This window comes from Rhinopithecus bieti, unplaced genomic scaffold, assembly GCF_001698545.2.
Source record: "Rhinopithecus bieti isolate Rb0 unplaced genomic scaffold, ASM169854v2 scaffold_3062, whole genome shotgun sequence".
NCBI lineage: Eukaryota > Metazoa > Chordata > Mammalia > Primates > Cercopithecidae > Rhinopithecus > Rhinopithecus bieti.
In genome coordinates this window covers 4950960-4972292 of record NW_016804432.1, presented here as the reverse complement: position 1 = coordinate 4972292, position 21333 = coordinate 4950960, and the positions used below count along the sequence as shown (strand labels likewise).

The window sequence follows — 21333 nt, the reverse complement described above, 5'->3', positions numbered from 1 at the left end:
ATTTCTTGTATTTCTCTAATAATCTATTACCAAAGCATCTGGATGTAAAATTCCAGAAAAAAAATACTCTAGGTATTCAGGTGAGAAATTAATGGGAGAAATTTCTTCTAGGTCTCCTCCTTTGATGAAAACTTTCCAAGATTCTGTATGTTTTTCTAAAGAGTGGTCCAGAAATTTTAACAGCTTTGTGCCTCATCCTAAATGAGAAATCTTCCAAAATCAGAATCCAGGCAAAACTTAACTTCAAAATCCTTACATCACAGATTGAAAAAAATATATTTCTTCTATTAATTCTTGATTGCTCATAAAATGATTACTGATATTTGTTTAAAGAAAAGTTCGGATGGAAGAAAGTTACCTTTTGGTTCCATCTGTAACTTCAATAACTTCATCTCTACAATTTTTGCTGCTAAGAATGAGCCACTTCAATACTTTTAATAATATAAGAATTAAAGCAGAAAAGTTTTTTCAGACCTCAAGTATCTACATCATTTAGAAATCAGAAGTCCAAAACACTGGCTGTTAGCAAAGAGTAGATGATTGAGATGATATGATCTTAATAGTTCAATATAATCATAAGCTGCCAGTGTTCAAAACAAATGCAGCTTCATCTGTTCATCAGATATACTTCTAGTTGTTTACTAAAGGAAGCCAGCTTGGAATTGATAACTGCGTATCACAGTGTTGAGTCAGAAGTCTTGAGAAAAGTTTCAATCTTCTGGAAAGCCAAAGAAAAAGATGCCCATGGCCACTTTGATGAATCCAAAGAGAAGTATGAAAGTTATTATTCTAGAAACTATCTTAACCAAATGGAATTGTTGCTTCAGTTTTTAGCATTATGGAGTTATCAAACTCTGCCTCCAGTTTTGTCTTCATGTAATAACATTACCTTATTGGGTTGGGTTTGAGCAAGTAAGACTTCTTTCCAGGAATTTCAGACAGAAAATGAGACGTCTGGGGTATTGCTCCTCCTATATTAGATAAGAAGGAAAGGTATAGCTAGGTGTTGTTTGCTAACTATCTATCTTGACTTTAGCAGAAGATAAAAAGCATGGGACTCATTATCAAGATTTTCACTGTGTTGGCTGTTTTTTCTTGTCTGGTCTTTTTTGTTTGTTTTTGTCCCAACAATTAGCTTACAGATATTCACTTTAGCTTCTATAAGCAGGGCTAGTCATAGAAAAGACTTCAATTTTTCCTCTAGGCATCTTCAGTATGAAATCCTTTAACTTTCAGTTCCAAGAGGCTGCAATGGCAAGGCAGATGGTTTGCATGTGACAGCATGCAGCTCAGAGCACAACTTAAGCAAAAGAAAAAAATGGACATTCTGTTTGGAGTTGATGCTGCAGACTTGGAGAAGATGAATGCATTGATTCAGTGTTGGAAGAAACAGGCCTCTGTCATAGCTATCTGTATTCAAATTCACTTCCATATTTGTTAGTAAGCCAAAAGCCAAGCCCAATTCAACACAGGCATTTTAGGTTCACTCTTCAAAGTTAAAAAAAATATATAGATGCTCAAACTCCATACTAAATTTCTGATATCTGAAAATTCACTGCTTCATATAATATTCTCAATTAAAGCAATTTTACAGTACTCAATGTTTTATGAAGAAAATATCAAATACATGTAAATGGTAATTCCTAGAAATTAAAATAATTAACCCTGACTGGTAAATAAATTATGTGAACTAAACTTCTAATATGCATTTTTTTTTCATATCACACATAGCAACAAAATATTATGGCCTATTTCATAATTTTGGCAATCTTCATAATTCAGAGCTGATTAACAAAGAGCTCCTGGCCAAATATTAACACTGTAGCAAGAAACAGCTGGCAATAGTCTAATCTTCCACCTCATCTTTTCCATTTTTTTCATGAAACTTCCTCAAGAATTCCTAAAACAGAATTGTAAGATGAATTCCAAAACCCAATAAATTCTGATAAATTGTTTCTCTACAACAAGGTTGATTTTTACATCAAAGGCAATGTTTATCTTCTGAACCTTTATAAATTGTTTCAATGAAATACCAGTCCTATTGATACAGTAATCCAAAAAAATGTAAGGATAACTTTATAATTCCAAAGTTTCCTGCTTTCTGGTAATTTCTACCAATTCATGTGGTAGATACAAACCTATTCTATCAACGTTAATCACAAATTTTGTATTTTATCCTTTGAATAGTTGTTTCATAATTTCAGTAATCTGTTTCACTCAGATAAATTGAAAAAAATAACCCATGAAAATATTACTAATCAAATCTCCCAACACTTTTTAGAAAAGGTCACTCCATATACAGTATTTAACTAGCTGATGCTAGATGCTGCTTATCACAATACAATCTGCATGTTAAAAGTAAAACACATCACACTTAACACACAGGAGGCTACAGTAACAGAGCAATAGTTGACATATGCATGCAGCAAAATCTGATAAATTAATCCATCTTTATCTAAAAGCATTATGCTTTTATTATTGTTAAACAACACATGTTATTAAGGGGCAAAACTGTTTAACATATTCATACCTTCAGTAAACTGGTTGTCTGATGAAAGCACACTTCCTGATGGCAAGGGACCAACTGAACTTGAACCTTCCACCATCTGCCTCTTCTCAAAACTAAACTCAGGAAGTCTTGGAGCCTGAGGTCTGGTTTTTCTCGCAGGGTTCAAGAAAAAACAGTAGGCACATCGAAAAGCTGCAGAGAATTTTTTAAAAATAAGCAAAACCACAAACCAAACAAAGTTCAAGGACTAATTAGTTAACTCACTTAAGATTATTTTTGCAGATATTCAAAAGAACCTTTTAAAAGTTACTGTGCACGTTATTTAAATAATAATATGGTAGATGCTCTAAACAGAACTAAAGCATACTTCCTAATTATTAGAATTTTAATTTTTAAAATTGAAGGCAGAAAAGGCATAATAGGTTACATAGCAGGCTAACTACATAGTAAGTGACACAGCAGGTTGATAGCAGAATAATATTAATGACTTAAATGAATTTGTGAGATTACATTTCTAGTCACCACAATCATTAGGTATTTTAAAATCCAGAACCTTGCACATTTACCCATGAAAATGTAGTACATAATATTTTAGAAGCATTTTCAATTTACCACAGTTTTTAATAGTGGCTACACATGAGAATCATTTGCAGAGCTTTAAAAAATATACTGATGCCTGGACCCCATACTCAGTCCATTAAATGAAACTCTTTGTAAATGGGTCCTGGGTATCATAATTATTTTAAGCTCCTCGGGTGACTGTGATGCACAGTGGGGTTTGAGAACAACTGCCCTAGAGGCTGTACATTATACAGGAAAAAACCTGAATTGTCTTCCCTGCTTTGCTCTATGTACTAAAATGAGGATAATATGCCTAACCAATGTATACAAAGACAGTATATAAAACAAAGTGATACTGCATAGAAAATGGCATAGAATAAAATATTTAAGCATAAAATATTTAAATCTCATTGCCCAATAATTCTTACCAATGTATTCAAATTCTTCCTTCAAAGCCATGCCATTATGAGAAAAACACTGCTGGCATATAAGTGCATACCTACACCATAAGGAAAAATGAACAGACCAATTACAAAAGCAGACAAAGCTCAAGACAGAGACTAATTTAGCCATCATGACTAATTTATATTTTAACACAGCTAAATATGCCATAACAAATTATGTGAGACTTAGTAAACCACAAACAAATTCATTAAACAAAGTAAACAAAAGTCAAAATTAACCAAAGTCCAAATTTCAAGCATTAAAAAATATAATTTATACATCAAATTTAAAATAAACTAAGCAACAGTTAAATGAATACGTCTTTACTAAGTTAGCAGAAACATATTTGACAACTGAACACTTAAATTTTGGTGTTTCCCAAAGTATAGTGCTGGGAATGAAAGCCTTCAAGTCTGTGATAAGGCTGGAAAAGTTGGAACCCTCTTAAAGATTCACAATGAACATTATTAAAACCTGAGAAGTCTTGCAGCAAATAAACATACTTAATTTTGTTTAGTACAACCCAAAGATTAATTTCTATACATGATTCTTATACCTTTCCCAGTTACACTAAACATCTTCCTTATTTTCTATTTATATACTTTCTCAGTTCTCTGTGGATATACTCAACGAATACTTCACTATATCAAATGTCGTTCTATTTTGAATAACATACAATTCATTACATAAACAAATTCTGATTCCTTTTTTAAAATAATATTAATTAGGAGAGCTGTCAAACATCTACTACTCTATGAATTTTTTAAAAATCTATACTTTTGACAATTGCTCTGTACATATCATACGATCTTCCTAGAGTTATTTTAAGAATTGGAAAAGCATTTTGAGAACTGCTAAGTACTAAATACATGCAAATTGCTCTTAACATTAAAAGTACTACTATCACCAAGTCCAGTACTGATACCTATAAAGCTCCATTTCTTAGAACCTATCAGAATTGTATTATGTTTTTGCTCTTTAAGTTTAAAAGTTTCAATGAAATAATCCAGTTTCTCTAAAAGTTATAGCAGAATTAATATTTTTTCAAAATGGATTTAACCCAGACTATGTTGTCAAAACTTCTACTGTCAAATAATTGAATATGTACTCTTTTGCAGGGCTATAAAATATTCCATTATGCTATGAAGTCAGAAAATAGGTGCCACAAAACTGTAGAACACCTAGTGTGTGCACACACACACATCCTGTTTTCACTTTCATTTATCTACCACCCCAGTAAATATTACCTGTTTTGTGGACCATCACCAACCAGATATTCAACAATTCTATCCAAAGCACCTCGTTCTCGGGGGAGAATAGGTCTTGCTAAAGGTGGACCTGGAGGATGAAGACCTATTAAATAAATAAATACATACAAAATTTATATACATGAAATACACATAAAGTTTAATTCCATTACCAAGAACTACCCATGCTTGTTAGAACTTTTAAAAGGTTTTAACAAAATAGCAAAATATTAATTCTTATAAATCTCTGAAGAACATTCAAGTTTTCATTAATAATACGGTACTACAAAAATAAATTTAAGTATGTGCTATATTAGAACTACCTTTGCTAGTAGATTCTATAGTAGATTCCTACATAACTACTAGCAAATAAAATTATGCTTAGTTCTGTACAAACTGATTTTTTTAAATGCTCCAACTCTTAAAAGCCTACGTAATAGTAAATCAGGGGACTTCTATTTCAGGCCATAATAGAGTAACAGGAGTCAGATTTAACATCCCACCTAAAACAACTAAAATACTGTGCGAAACATATGAAGTAACAGTTTTAAAGACACTGGATATCAAGCAATGTAGGTTATTGTTCCCTGAGAAGACTAAAAACAAAACATGCCCTACAACTGCCCCAGCTTATTGCCTATAGTTTCCACTTAGCAGTGAAAGTAAACCCAGGTGAAGTGTAGCAGGCTCTCATAGTTGAGGAGACAAAGCCAGAATTCTGAGGAGGCCAAGGCATATCGAGTTCACAAGAAAGGGTACCAAGCAGGAGAGAAGGCACAGAGAAAGAACAACAAAGATCTGCAGAGCGTCTACTGGAGAATTCAGCAGAGTACTGACTGGTGTATGCACATGAGAAAACTATCTGAGGATGGAGGAAAAAGACTACTCAAAAAGGTGAAAAGAAACAGCGTTTATACAGGGCCAAGAATATTGCCCATTTCCAATCAGAGTGGAAAAACCTCCTAACACACAGGCCATTAGGTAAAGTATTCAGAAGAGTACTGTATAGGAATTTTTAAAACCCAGCATTCAATAAGGTAAAATTCACAATCTCTGGCATCAGATTAAAAATTACTAGACATGCCAAGAAGCAGGAAAATATCACCAATAAGAAAAATCAATCACAATTGACCCAGAAATCATGAAAATGACTGAATTAGTAGACAAATATTAAGACAGTTCTTATATTTTCTATGTTTGAGAATCTAAAGATTCAGTATGTTAAGTAGACATAAAAAAACTTAAAACTTAAAACCAAATTGAACTTCTACAGACAAAAACTACAATGTCTAGTATAAAAAAATCCACAGATTATGTGTACAACAGTTTAGACACTGCACACAAAAAAACTGGTGAACTTTAAGACATAGCAATAGAAACCATACAAAATGATACCCAGGCGCAGTGGCTCATGCCTGTAATTCCAGCACTTTGAGAGGTCGAGGTAGACAGATCACTTGAGCTCAGGTGTTCAAGACCAGCCTTTGAGAGTTCAAGGTAGACAGATCACTTGAGCTCAGGTGTTCAAGACCAGCCTGGGCAATATGAGAAAGCCCCATTTCTACAAAAAAAAAAAAAAATACAAAAATTAGCTAGGTGTGCTGGCATGCACCTGCAGTCCCAGCTACTCAGGAGGCAGAGGTAGAAGGACTGCTTGAACTCGCGAGGTGGAGGCTGCAGTGAGCCATGATCGTACCACTGCACTCCAGCCTGGGTGACAGAGCAAGACCACAGAACAATCTCAAGCAGCCTAATATGTGTGTGTGTGTGTGTGTGTGTGTGTGTATAATTGGAGTCCATCAAGAAGAGGAGAGAAATGAAGAAAAAGACAAAACTATTTAAATAATGCATATTTTCCAAATTTGATTAAATCTATAAACCCACAGATTCAAAAATATCAACAAATCCCAAATACAAGAAACATAATTTTGCTCCAACACAGTACATGAACAAATTGCTTAAAACCAATAATAAAGAGAAAAATCTTGACCGGGTAAGGTAGTTCATGCCTGTAATCCCAGCACTTTGGGAGGCCGAGGTGGGCAGATCACAAGGTCAAGAGATAGAAACCATCCTGGCCAACATGGTGAAACCCCGTCTCTACTAAAAATACAAAAATTAGCTGGGCGTGGTGACACATGCCTGTAGTCCCAGCTACTCAAGAGGGTGAGGCAGGAGAATTGCTTGAACCTGGGAGGTGGAGGTTGCAGTGGGCTGAGATCGTGCTACTACACTCCAGCCTGGGCAACAGAGCGAGACTCTGTCTCAAAAAAAAAAAAAAAAGAGAGAGAGAGAAATCTTAAAAACAACCAAAAAAAAATAGATTATGTACAGAAAAAAAGATAACAATGACAGCAGACTTCTCATCAGAAAAGACTCAAGTCAGAAAACAATAAAACAGTATGTGTAAAGTTCTGAAAGAAAAAAAACTGTCAAAAATTCTATATCCAGTATGAACATCTTTTTTAAATGAAGACTTTTTCAGATATACAAAACTGAAAGAATTCATCACTAGAAGAACAACAATACAAGAAATGTCAAAAAGAAGTCCTTCAGGCAAAAGGAAAGTGATAGCAGATGGAAAGCAAGATCTACACAAAGGAATAAAGAATCTAAAACAGTTATCATGTGGGTAAATATATAAGACTTTTTATTATTTAAATCACCTTAAAAGATAACTGACTGCACTCTATTATGCATTATATGTAATCTAGAGATGATTTAAAGTATATGGAAGGTTATGTATAGATGATATGCAAATACCATGCCATTTCTTTTAAGAGATTTGAGCATCCGTGCATTACGGTATCCACTGGGTGATCCTGGGACCAATCGCCCATGAATATATGTTCTTTCAAGTAAATATAAAACATTTACCAATACATGGCATTCTCAGACATAAAACAAGTATCAATACACATAAGAAGATTCAAATAACACAATGTATGCTTTCTAACAATAGAATTAAATTAGAAATCAGCAGCAGATAAACATCTGAAAAATCTCCAAATATTTTGTGACTAAATAACATATATTTGAATAACCCAGGATTCAAAGAAAAAAGGAAAATTAGAAAGTATTTTTAACTGAATGAAAATGGAAAAAAAATCAAAATTTATGATATGCAGCTAAAGCAATACTGAGAAGAAAATTTATAATATTAAACACCTATATTACAAAAGAAGATAGGACTAAAATCCATAATTTCAGCTTCCATATTAAGAAACTATAAAAGAAGAGCAAATGAAACCCAAAGTACAGAATAAAAGAGATAATAAAGATCAGAGAGGAAATTAATACAATAGAAAATACAAAAATAATAAAGAAAAGCTGGTTCTTTGAAAAGATCAATATAATTGTTAACTTCTAGCCAGACTAATCAGGGAAAAAAAGATACAAACTATTAATATCAGAAATGAGAAAAATGGCATAATTCTGGATTGTAAAAACATTAAAAGAATAATTAGGGAATATTATGAGCAACTTAATGCCAATAAATTCTACAGGTTAGATAAAATGGACAAATTCCTTGAAAGACTACCAAACTACTAAAGTTCACTCAAGAAGATAAAAATAATTATTTGTTAAAATTTTGTTAGGAATTTTTGCATCTATGTTCATGTGTGATATTTGTCATAGTTTAAAGAAATTGAATCTTTTAGTTTAAAAAAAAAAAAACCTTTTCCCTCTCAGGAAAAAAAAAAAAAAAATAGGCCGCAGATGCTTCAACTGGTCAAATCTCTTAAAATTAAGGAAACATTTAAATTAAGGAAGAAATAATACCAATTCTACACAAATTGTTCAGAAAATTGAATAGGGAATACTTACTCATAATGTTATGAAATGAAACCAACATAACTCTGATACCAAAACCAGAAAAAGATATGACAAGGAAAAAATAAACAAAAAAACCCCAGAGACCAATATTCCTAATGAGTATTGATATAAACATTTTTAACAAAATATTAGCAAATCAAAGCCAACAATATGCATATAAGATAATTCATCATGATCAAGTGAGATTTATTCCAGGAAAGCAAGTTAGTTTAACATTTAAAAATCAATGTAATTCACTATATGAACAGGCATTAAAACAAAGAAACAAAGTCCAATAAAAACATCTCAATAGCTGTAGAAACAGCATTTGAAAAAATCCACAATCTATTACTGATTTAAAAGAAAACCTTCAGCTAACTAAGAATAGATGGGCACTTCAAGCCAATAAGGAGTATTTATTAAAACAAAAAACCCTAGAGCTAACATCATGCTAAACTGTGAAAGAATAATTGCTTTTCCCGTAAGATCAACAAAAAGACAAGGATGTCCACTCCTAGCACGTCTATTAACACTGTACTGAAGGTTATAGCTCATATAATAAGGTAAGAAAAATAAATAAAAGAAAACCAGATTGGAAAGGAAGAAGTAGAATTTTCTTTATTCAGACAATGTGGCTATGTAGAAAATACTACATAATCTACAAAAACGTTATACTATCTAGAGCCAATAAATTAGTTTATCAAGGTTATAGGATACCAGAGCAATATACAAAAATCAATTGTATTTCTATATACTAGCAATAACCAGTTGGAAATAGTTAATAAAACAATACCATTTACAAATGCATTAAAAATATGAAATAATCAGATGTGAATTTAACCAAAAAATGTGCAAAATCTATACACCAAACACTACAAAACATTGCTGAAAGAAATTAATGACCTAAATAAGTGAAAAGAAATACACTGTGTTCATGTAATAAATTAGACAATATCATAAGAGACTAATAGTGAGTGGGGAGTGGAGGAATAACACATAAAATTTAATTTTATTTTATATAAAATAATAAAATAAAGAGTTACACATTCAAACGTTATGAATTGTAACCCTATAACCTCTGAAAACTGAAAGAGAATTATTTGCAGAAGATACTCTGAATTGAAACACCACATAGAAGGCACTGAGAAGAAAGTGACAAAATAAAATGTGATGTTTGCCTTTGTAAAACAAGACAGAATGAACATAATAAGGTGGACAGCAATGGAGGTTTACACGGAGACTTCATAGAAGACTCTGAAACAAAATGGAACCCTGTTGGAAGACGCCCTGCAATATAGGGATACAAAGGTTTCAAAATGGCTGTGACAAATTCTTTCAAGTATTCAAGATGGCTTTAGGATAGCAATACATTATACTAAATTCCTATAATTTAAAGGAATAAAAAGGAAATTTGATTTGTAAATAATCACAAACTTAAAGGCTATTATCATCTATAAAAGGGCAACTGATGTCAAAATTATAGCTATTAGTAAATAAAAGTCAGGTTCTAGACCAAGTTTTTGGTATTACAAATCAAGTACACTGTTTTTTTTTTTTTTTTTTTTTTGAGACGGAGTCTTGCTCTGTCGCCCAGGCTGGAGTGCAGTGGCATGATCTCAGCTCACTGCAACCTCCACCTCCCGGGTTCCAGCGAGTCTCCTGCCTCAGCCTCCCAAGTAGCTGGGATTACAGGCGCCTGCCACAAGGCCTGGATAATTTTTGTATTTTTAGTAGAGATGAGGTTTCATCATGTTAGTCAGGCTGGTCTTGAACTCCTGACCTCAGGTGATAGGCCCGTCTCGGCCTCCCAAAATGCTGGGATTACAGGCGTGAGCCACTGCACCCGGCTCTCAAATACACTTTTAAGATTCCATCACTGGCAGGGTGCAGTGGCTCACACCTGTAATCCCAGCACTTTGGGAGGCCAAAGTGGGCAGATCACCTGAGGTCAGGAGTTTGAGAACAGCCTGGCCAATACGGCGAAACTCCTACTAAAAATACAAAAATTAGCCAGGCCTGGTGGCGCCCGCCTGTAATCCCAGCTACTCAGCAAGCTGAGGCAGGAGAATTGTTTGAACCCATGAGGCAGAGGTTGCAGTGAGCCAAGATCCACGACACTGCACTCAAGTCACACAAGACTCCGTCTCACAAAAAAAAAAAAGATTCCATCAGCTAAGTTACTGGTTTACTTGTGCTGAGAACATTCAATTATTATCATCAAAAAATAAACTTGAATCCAGACATGGTCATCCCTCATTATCAAATTTTCAACTTGAATAAGCAAGCCAAATTAGATTTGGAAAGCATTTAAGCCAACTTAACTTTTGCTAGAGTATTTTACTTCTACATATTTAAAGTGAACATATCCACAAAAGAATCTAGATACATGAAATAACAGATTTCATAAAAATGTCTTAAACCTCTTGCACATGCATCTTTATATTCATGCTGTTACAGACAATGGTAATTAATACAAACATCAAAAGCAATCATTGTAGGAATACTGGTCATTTTTACACAGCTTGGCAAATTATCAAGTACCTGCTGGTTATTAATTTTCAAACATATGGGAGCTCTGTGGTAATACATATTAAACTGATTCTCTTCCACAAATATGGCATAAAGAAAAAATTATGTATTAATCTTCTTTATAATAAATTATTTAACTCATTCACATTTTGGCAATGTACAATTTAAACACAGTCTTTCACACAGAAACTAATTAAAACTTTAGTAAAACATGTTATATTAACATGATCATAAAGTCTAGGCTATTATTCCTCCTATAGCCCTATTCTTACATGTGCAAAACAGTTTTTATTACTATATATGTTGCTAAACTTTATGCTTAAAATAAATTAGATATACAAAGGTATATAATCCATACATTCGCACCCAAAAATGTTATTTCATTAAACAACCAGGAATTTTAATTTACAAATCATGGGTATCTCAAATCAACCAGATAACAACAGAAACATTAATTTTCAATCAATTTAACTTTTCTCAATCGCATAAAATATATGGCCGCCTTAAGTACTGTCATTATATATCAAATTTAAAAGTATTATTTTACGTAACTATTTTAAAAGTTTTAAGATTTGTATACATTTCATTTATAGTCAGTATTCTTAATTTGTTAATAAATGAAGAGGTTTTTTAGTCTCCTAAAATCTCATGCTGCATTTGTGAAGGAAAACAGGAAAAACATCTACTGTACTACGTAGCATTTCCATTTTTTAATGATTTTACTACACAAATACTCTGATTACCTGATATCAGCTACTGCCTAGTCTCAAAATCATTATTAATTACATATTAGTAATTAGTCATGAAATAACAAATTAATCTACATTAGAATTAAATAATCTAAAACAAATAATTTACTATCATATGCAACAATATGACATGGAAATCTATGTAAAACAATGTGATCTGTGCTAAAGCAGTGGACTTCCATGCCCCAATCACACTCCAAAAGAAACTGCAGGGTACTCTAGTCTATTACACTTCAGAATGGGATCTTCCCCTAGAGATCCACCACAGTGAAAAGAGATAATCTATGAAATAAAGACAATATGTTCATTTTAGAGCTTTATAAAATATCTACCAGAAAATACTAAGGTTCTATGCCTTAAAAAAAAATCTACTAGCCCACATTAACAAAAGTGTACCATAATACAGGAGTATTATTCCTGAAACATGTTGTCATGTTTAAAAATATATGTATGGAGTTTAGCAAAAAACATCAATACATTCCAAAAGTGTTTTCTTCTATCCCCATTTTATATAAATCTGGAGGCATTCTAAAGTTGAATATAAAAAGATATGCTGTACTGTTGGCTACAGAATAATACAAAGTTTTATTGCCACTTAAACAAAGAAGCCATAACAGTTAAATGAGCTCGAGAAATAGGTTTCAGTATCGCAAGGTGCCAGCTGTAAAGAGTTATGGCTAATTGAATATGGAACTCCTGCTTAATCAGATAACTGCTCTGCTATTTCCAAATGAAATGCCATTTCCATACCATCTGAAAATGGCCCATTTTATTGGTAACCAGAGAAAACAATATAAACTGTAAATAACATTAAGTGCTCTGTTTACCCATTCCAGGCACTGAAGTAGCAGGGGATCCAAGATGTCTTGGTAACACATTTGATGGGAGGGCTGGAGTAACAGTCCTTTCTGGGGGTCCACCAGGGGCAGAACTGTCCTTCGGTGGTCCAGGAGATACTGGAACTTGTGGAGGAGGGCCCTGGTTAGGGCTTGCTGGTGTTGGAGAAAGGTTTCTTTGAGCTGCAGTTCGCTGACGAATCTCTGAGAAGAGTAAGTACATACTAGACTTAATTTCCAATATACCATATTAGCCAATATCACAAGCAATTTATATTTATTAAAATTTTACAGCCCCAAAAGGCATTGTAGTGTCAAAATTACTTATAATAAGAAATCTATAATATGTGACATTGAAAACAAAGTACTCTATTTCTGAACTTACAGTTCAACTGTACATGTTTACACAGCAAGCCATGATCTAAGCGTAGCTACTGATACCACTTTTCAAAACAAATTCAGTAAAATAAAATAACCCAATTACGTGTGAAGTCTTTTTACAGTAATCTTCCTAAGTATGATAAAGGAAAGAAAGTTTATCAGAATTAGTGAAAACTCCAAATTGCAGATTTGTTTTCAAGATTTAAAAAACTAAAACTAAGAGATAAAGTGAATAAGTATATTCTGGAATTATCAAAGTAATTAATCTAAGTAGTCATAGAAATGCTGAAAAAGTATTTTTACTATTAGGAGGTACCATTTCCATTCTCCTTTATGGTATTGCTATTCTTTTGGCAAATTTGTTTTGGCCAAAAGATTCAACAGATCTACTCCGTATAAACAATGTTTCATCATTAATAAATCTTAAGCTTATAGTTACAGAAATTACAAGATTCTCTGTAACAGGGGTCAACAAACATGCCAAATCCAAGCTGCCGCCTGCTTTTGTAGTTTTATTAGAACACAGGCCAGTTCTTTTGTTTACATATTGTCTATGACTGCTTTAGAAGAGTAGAGTCCTTGCAACAGAGACCATATGGCTCTCAAGGCCATTTAACTATATTTACTATCTGGCTCTTTACAAAAAAAGTTTCATGACTTGTACTCAGTAACATAAAATTAAATTCTATTATTCTCCATTCCCACCAATATTTTACTTGAATGTCAGTGGTAAGATTTCACATAAAGAAGCCTTTATACTTTTTCAATTCTACCTACCACATTAAATTATCACAAATCCTGAATTAGTGAGCTGAAACTAAATGAGTTATTTTAATTGGCATAAATAGTAAAATACATACGTCCAGAAGCAAAACACTTGGACTCTACTTGACAGTTAAAGATTTTCATGAAAGTTCATTGCAATTGAAAGTACAGGTCTAGCGTCAGATCTTAGTTCATCCCAATCTAGTCTACTAGCTAAGAACCAGGGTCCTGAAGTCAAAAAGATTTGGCTGGAATCCTGGCGCTGGCTACATGACTTCAGATGGGTTACTTAACTTTGATAAACCCGTTATTTTATCTGTAAAATTAGGATAATATTATTAAGTAACATAATTGTTATGAGAATTAAATATGATAATGTCTGTAAACTGATAGCTCACATTTAATGAATACTTACTTCAGATGACAGTTTTTGTGCACAACTAAGTATTTTCAAATGATTTTAGCTAAAATTACTGGGACCAACTAATTTTCCATTGGTTCACAATTTAGTCTTTAACCAAGCCATGGCAATAATAAATTATAAGCATAGTATCATTATAAAAATGGAAGCATCTTTATATTTTGCTACTTTCCATGCAAATTATGTAGTAAATTTCAGCTTTTACCTGAACAAATCATATCCTAACATCTGCAAATTAGCTGCTAACTTTATTTTTTACTCACAAGGAGCACCTTAATAGGTGGTTGCATATTAGGAAAGCTGTTAAATGCTACAAAATGTACTGAGATCAATAAAATCATATTAGAATTTGATAATTTAAACTGCTCTTTTGAAAATAAGGTATCAAATACTGTAAATCATTTTCAGCCAACTTTCAGGTAAAGCATAACTCAAAAGCGGCATTTTTTTTCCAGATAAATAAAAGTTTAGCATTTATTAGACTATATAAAAGCAGCTATTATCCTTCCTCTTCATGAAGACTTGAGACTACTTCCTCTAAATGTACATTTACCCAGTGAAAATTACCTGAAATGCTCTTACTGTCACTAGTACACCACTGAAAGGTGACTAGCTAACAAAGGACACCATGTCAAGCATTCCATAAAAGAGATGTCCCTTAATAATTCTAAATCTAAACTCAGGCAAACAGGGAAAATGTACAGCAGAGTCACAAAAGGGAGAAAATGTAGTTTCATAATTTTCAAAGGAAAAGCAAGTAACAAGGGTTACAATATCTTCAATAGTTTAAAATAACAACAAGGTACCAAATCTATATTTGGCAAAATATTATAAAATATTCTGGTAGTCTCAATTTAAAATACCTCAGATTTATCTCCTTTTAAATACTTGTGATTCATAGTTTTGTATTAATTACTCTAAAAAGTTTCCAGTACTCAACGAAATAGTCATATTAGATATATTCCACATTTCCTGCCTTAATTGTAAGACACAAAGCCCCCAAAGCTCCCAAAAGAGCCACCAAGCATTCCACATGAATCTGGCAAAAAAATCATAAGAAGTATGCCATAAGGTTAATTTTCAACTGGAGTATGTTTTAACACCCTCATCAATGATCAATGACCCAACAAAAATCACACTCACTGAGGATGATGACATGCCTATATTAGGTTTAAATTCAAAATGAAGCAAACAGACCCATTACCAACCTCTTTTCAAAGAGGTTATTTATTAAGAGTTATGAATAAAGTTAGTTTGGTTAGTGGGTACAAAATATAGTTAGATAGGAGGAATAAGAACTAGTGTTTGATAGTACAGTAGGGTGACTACAATTAACAATAATGTGTCATTCAAAATAGCTAGAAGAGAAGAATTGGAATGTTCTCAACATAAGATAAATTCTTGAGGTGATGGATATCCCAATTACCTTGATTTAATCATTATAAATTGTATGCAAGTATGTAACCCCAAAATATGTACAATTATATATTAAAATGAAGCAAATAGAATCCAAATGATATATTTTTAAAACTACTATATTAAACAGAAGCTTAATGATAAAACAGCATAGCTGTGCAAAGCAAAAACTCTGGGATCAAATGGTCGTAATTTTAGCTCCACCCTGTTTATTAGATGTGTATGCCACCTTTTCCAAGTTGATGACATCACTCAGTGCAGCTTTCTCATAATGTGAATACTTACCTCTTATGGTTGTTGTAAAGATTAAATGAGAAAATCAAGACAAAGAACTCAGCCAAAGCACATGCGAAGTACTTAACAGGCAATAACTATTAGCATAAATAGTGCACATCTAAAGGTTCCAACGATTATAATAAATCAAAAACTAAACAATCTAGAATTTCTAAGGCAATTATTTAAAATATATAGATACTAATTTACACATTAAATGTTTCCCTAAAGTTATCTGTAAAGTCGTTTAAATGTATAAATTCACAATTTATATAAAAACTTAAATGTATAACTCTAGTTTGCTATTAAACAATATTGGGATGAATGTTTTATAATACTCATCCCTTAATTATCAGATTTTTTAAATACTTTTTTTTATGCTGCTAGAAGGTTTTGTCTCTGTTCTATTATCAAGCTGTAGTAGGAAGAACACCATACAATAATTAGGAGGCCTGGATTTTCATCTAGCTAATAGTACCAGTTCCTTTATTATTATTATTTCCATAGGTTATTGAGTAACAGGTGGTTATATGAGTAAGTTCTTTAGTGGTGATTTGTAAGATTTTGGTGCACCCATCACCCAAACAGTATACACTGCACCCTACTTGTAGTCTTTTATTCCCATCCCCTTCCCGTCCTTTCCCGAGTCCCCAAAGTCCACTGTGTCATTCTTATGCCTTTGCACCCTCATACCTTAGCTCCCACTTATGAGTGAGAACATATGATGTTTGGTTTTCCATTCCTGAGTTACTTCACTTAGAATAATAGTCTCCAATCTCATCCAGGTCACTGTGAATGCTGTTAATTCATTCCTTTTTATGGCTGAGTAGTATTCCATCATTCATTCATATATATATATATGAATACAAAAAATATATATGAATACTATATATATATACATATATATATTACAGTTTATTTACTCATTGGTTGATGGCATTTGGGTTGCTTCCACGTTTTTGTGATTGCGAATTGTGCTACTATAAACATGTGTGTGCAGTATCTTTTTCGTATAATGACTTGTTTTCCTCTGGGTAGAAACCCCATAGTGGGATTGCTGGATCAAATGGTAGTTCTAATTTTATTTTTTAAGGAAATTTCCATACTGTTTTCCATAATGGTTGTACTAGTTTACATTCCCACCAGCAGTGTAGAAGTGTTCCCTGTTCACCACACACACCAACATCTACTATTTTTAAATTTTTTTTATTATGGCCATTCTTGCAGGAGTAAGGTGGTATTGCATTTTGGTTTTGAGTTGGATTTCCCTGATCATTAGTGACGTTGAGCATTTTTTCATGTTTGTTGGCCATTTGTATATTTTCTTTTGAGAACTGTCTATTCATGGTTTTTTTTTTTTTTTTTTTTTTAGAATTTTTATTTTTTTTTTTTTTTTTTTTTTTTTTTTTTTTTTTGAGAGGGAGTCTCACTCTGTCGCCCAGGCTGGAGTGCAGTGGCCGGATCTCAGCTCACTGCAAGCTCCGCCTCCCGGGTTCACGCCATTCTCCTGCCTCAGCCTCCCAAGTGGCTGGGATTACAGGCGCCCGCCACCTCGCCCGGCTACTTTTTTTGTATTTTTTAGTAGAGACGGGGTTTCACCGTGTTCACCAGGATGGTCTCCATCTCCTGACCTCGTGATCTGCCCGTCTCGACCTCCCAAAGTGCTGGGATTACAGGCTTGAGCCACCGCGCCCGGCCGTCTATTCATGTTCTTAGCCCACTTTTTGACAGGATTGTTTGTTTTTTTCTGGCTCCTTATGTGAACTAAAACCCCACTATGTTCCAAATTTCCTTAACATGAGAGTGTTGGCAAAACTACAAAGGCAATATTCATATTTTCCCTAGCAGTGGTCAAAGGCTTTCTGAAGTATTGTGTCCAGTTCTAAGACTCATAAGAGAAAATTTCAGAAATTGGATTTTAGTAATGGGGATAAGGGAATCTTTAAGCCTATTTGCATATGCAGATGTGGAAACTCGTAGACTTAGGGTGAATTCTGCTTTTCAAACTTGTGAAAAAATTATACTATAGTACTATAGTCAGGGCACAGGGATATATTTTCAGGTAAATTTCTATTGTTTTCAGTATTTTTTAATTTATTTGAATGTAATTCCTTTAAATAGTCAAAATAATAAAGACATCTCTTCCTTCTACTTCCAAATTTTTCTGAAGTCCATATTCATTATATCTTCCCTTCACATTCACTCATACTAAGCTGCTCCAAATTCAGTTTCTACTCTATTTCGCTACCAAAATTGTACTCTCAATAGGTCAATGTCTTTTTATTGCTAAAAAATGACTTTATAAACTCTTCCTTCCTATAGAGGCAAAGCTTTTGAAAACAAAACAAAACAAAAAAATTTCTCTGCATTTCACTTCTTAACCCAACTCAATCTGGTTTTTCGGCTCCTTTTTAGCTACCACAGTATTACCCACCACTGAAAGTATCATTGCTTTGGTCACCAACAATGTGATAATAACACTAGTAATGTTGCGTTATCATAGTTACTCTTTATCAAATCCCTATTTTCTGCTAGGAACCATACTAGGCACTATATACGAATTTACTAATTTCATCTAGTATTTACATCAATTCTTTGGGGTAACTCCTATCCCCAGTTTTCAAAAGAAGAAGCCAAAGTTCAGTGGTTAAGTAACTTGCTAAAATTCTCACAGTAAAATAAGAGATGGAACCAGGATTCAAATTCTGGTTTTATGACAAAATGCCCATATTCTCTGTGTTATGCAACCTGTCAAATTCAAAGGCCTCATTCAGTCTTCTGCTTACTACCAGTCTAGCTCTACTTTTGACTCTGATCATTCGTTCTTTTTCCTGGGCTCCTTTTTCTTCATCTACCCTTAAATGTCAGTGTTCCCTGTAGTTCTGCCTTGGGTGCTCTTACTCTATTTTCTCTCTCTGGACAATTTCACTCAATCTCATATTTCCAATAATAATCACCTATGCTTCCCAATTATTTCTAATCTGTATATCCATAACCTCAACCTTTCTCCTGAGCTCCATATGAAATAATCAACTACCTATGAACCTCAGCATCTTGCTATAACTCCCATTCAACAGATCCAAAAGTAAATTTATTATCTTCTACAGAAACCAGTATTCCAATTATGTTCTTTATCTGGCATAACATACTAACACCTAAGCAGCTGTCCAAACCAAAAACCTAGGTCACATCTTGATTCTTCCTCCCACCCCAAAACCCCGCCCCACTTTCCAAATCTAATTGCCTGTATCAATCTACTTCTGAATTATCTCTTAAATATCTTCTTTGTCCTCAACACTATTGCTGTAACCTTATCTAGTACAGGCCTTTATCTTGTAACTATATTAGATGATATTCCTAATTGATCTCTATGGCTCAGTCATATTCTCTCCAATCCAACCTCCATGTTACCAAAACAAAAAGTATTCTTTGTAAAATGCTAACTTGACGTAAAATTTAAAGCCTCCATTTACTTTACATGTTGTGTATAAGATAAAGTCCTGAACTCCAGAACTATACTATATAATGATGCAGACAAAGCTCTTCATAATTTGATCTCACCTTCATATGAATCCTACCTTCCTTTTTCAGGGATATGGCAATATTTGTAGTGCCTCAAGGTGCCAAGTTGTTTCTCTCTTCCAGTCCTTGCACATGGAGTAAATCCTTTACCTGAAGAGTATGTTTTCAATTCCATTCTCATAGAAAATTATTATTAAAAGTTATAATGCATTGTAATTCGTGCCTACCTTCATTTTGGTCCTTAGCATACTGTTTATTTACGTGTGTATACCCCTTTTAATCAAAAGCTAATAAGCAGAAACTGCATCTCTGCAGACACATGATGTGGGAAAGGTAACTGGTACAGAGTATGAGCTTAATAAACACCTATGAAATAAATCTACTTTCCTCTTGCATTTCAATGTTAAATTTCCAACTGCCTATTACCCAACTTATTTGGTGTGAAAAACAGGAAAATGGCCTCTCAAAAATGTCCCCATCTTCATGTCCATTCTGTAAATATGTTACATGCAAGGCAGATAAAGATTGCAGATAGAATTAAGATTGCTAGTCAGCCTGCTGCATTTAGAATCTCAGCTTAACTTCAAGAGTCCACACAAAAGAGCTATCTTTAAGCAGAAAGCTTGCTATCAATAATAATACATAACACTTGCCAGCCTTTAGATGAGTTTATTCTTTTGTTCTACTTTTCAAATTAAAAATACATTTTGCTTTACAGTTCTTTGTCTTAACATTTACTTTCTTTTATCACCTTAATGATTTATTTTTGATCTGGTCTAACTTCTAGCAATCTGAACATTAAACCACATGAAACTTGCAGTTCACCAAAGTCCTATTTGGTAAATTACTATTTTGTAATATTTAAACAAAATACAGGAATGCCACCGGGCGCGGTGGCTCACGTCTGTAATCCCAGTACTTTGGGAGGCCAAGGCAGGTGGATCATGAGGTCAGGAGATCGAGACCATCCTGGCTAACACACTGAAACCCCATCTCTACTAAAAACAAAAAATTAGCTGGGCGTGGTGGCAGACGCCTGTAGTCCCAGCTACTTGGGAGGCTGAGGCAGGAGAACAGGAGAACAGCGTGAACCCAGGAGGCGGAGCTTGCAGTGAGCCGAGGTTGCACCACTGCACTCCAGCCTGGGTGACAGAGCGAGACTCCAACTCAAAAAAAAAAAAAAGGAATGCCAAAATAAATGTTTACTTTTATTTTCTTCAACTCATTTATTAAGCAACCACTAAGAGTAAAACACCAGCATAAGCACATTGAAGGGGATGCAGAGTTGCATACAGAGGTAGCAAGCTATCTTTAAGACAAGAAAAACAAACTCACTAAATATCCTAATACAAGCTAAATGCATTATAATGGGAGCCAACAAAGTACTATAGAGTGAAGTGAGGACTTCACAAGAAGTGAGGACTGACAAATTAGTCATCTAGATGGGATGAAGAAAGGGTTTACAGTGATGGTGGCATTTGAGATAAACAATGAAAACTGGATTGGGATAGAAAAGCCTTTGTTATCCATATTTTTTTTTTATTATACATTAAGTTCTAGGGTACATGTGCATAACGTGCAGGTTTGTTACACATGTATAGTTGTGCCATGTTGGTGTGCTGCACCCATCAACTCGTCAGCACCCATCAATTCATCATTTATATCAGGTATAACTCCCAATGCAATCCCTCCCCCCCTCCCCCCATGATAGGCCCCGGTGTGTGATGTTCCCCTTCCCGAGTCCAAGTGATCTCATTGTTCAGTTCCCACCTATGAGTGAGAACATGCGGTGTTTGGTTTTCTCTTCTTGTGATAGTTTGCTAAGAATGATGGTTTCCAGCTGCATCCATGTCCCTACAAAGGA

At 33.8% G+C, this 21333-nt stretch overlaps 1 protein-coding gene across 4 annotated transcripts in view; it reads right to left on the bottom strand.

Annotated features, from left to right (window-relative positions):
- The window catches only part of LNPK (lunapark, ER junction formation factor), a 91022-nt gene that overhangs the window by 14105 nt on the left and 55584 nt on the right, over positions 1 to 21333 (bottom strand). For all 4 annotated transcript variants that reach the window (XM_017868317.1, XM_017868318.1, XM_017868316.1 and 1 more), the window contains 4 exons: positions 12683 to 12895; positions 4762 to 4867; positions 3499 to 3569; positions 2531 to 2701 (listed from right to left, as the gene is read on the bottom strand). In XM_017868317.1, coding sequence (XP_017723806.1) covers positions 2531 to 2701; positions 3499 to 3569; positions 4762 to 4867; positions 12683 to 12895 — 561 coding nt within the window. The remainder of the gene's footprint in view (positions 1 to 2530; positions 2702 to 3498; positions 3570 to 4761; positions 4868 to 12682; positions 12896 to 21333) is intronic.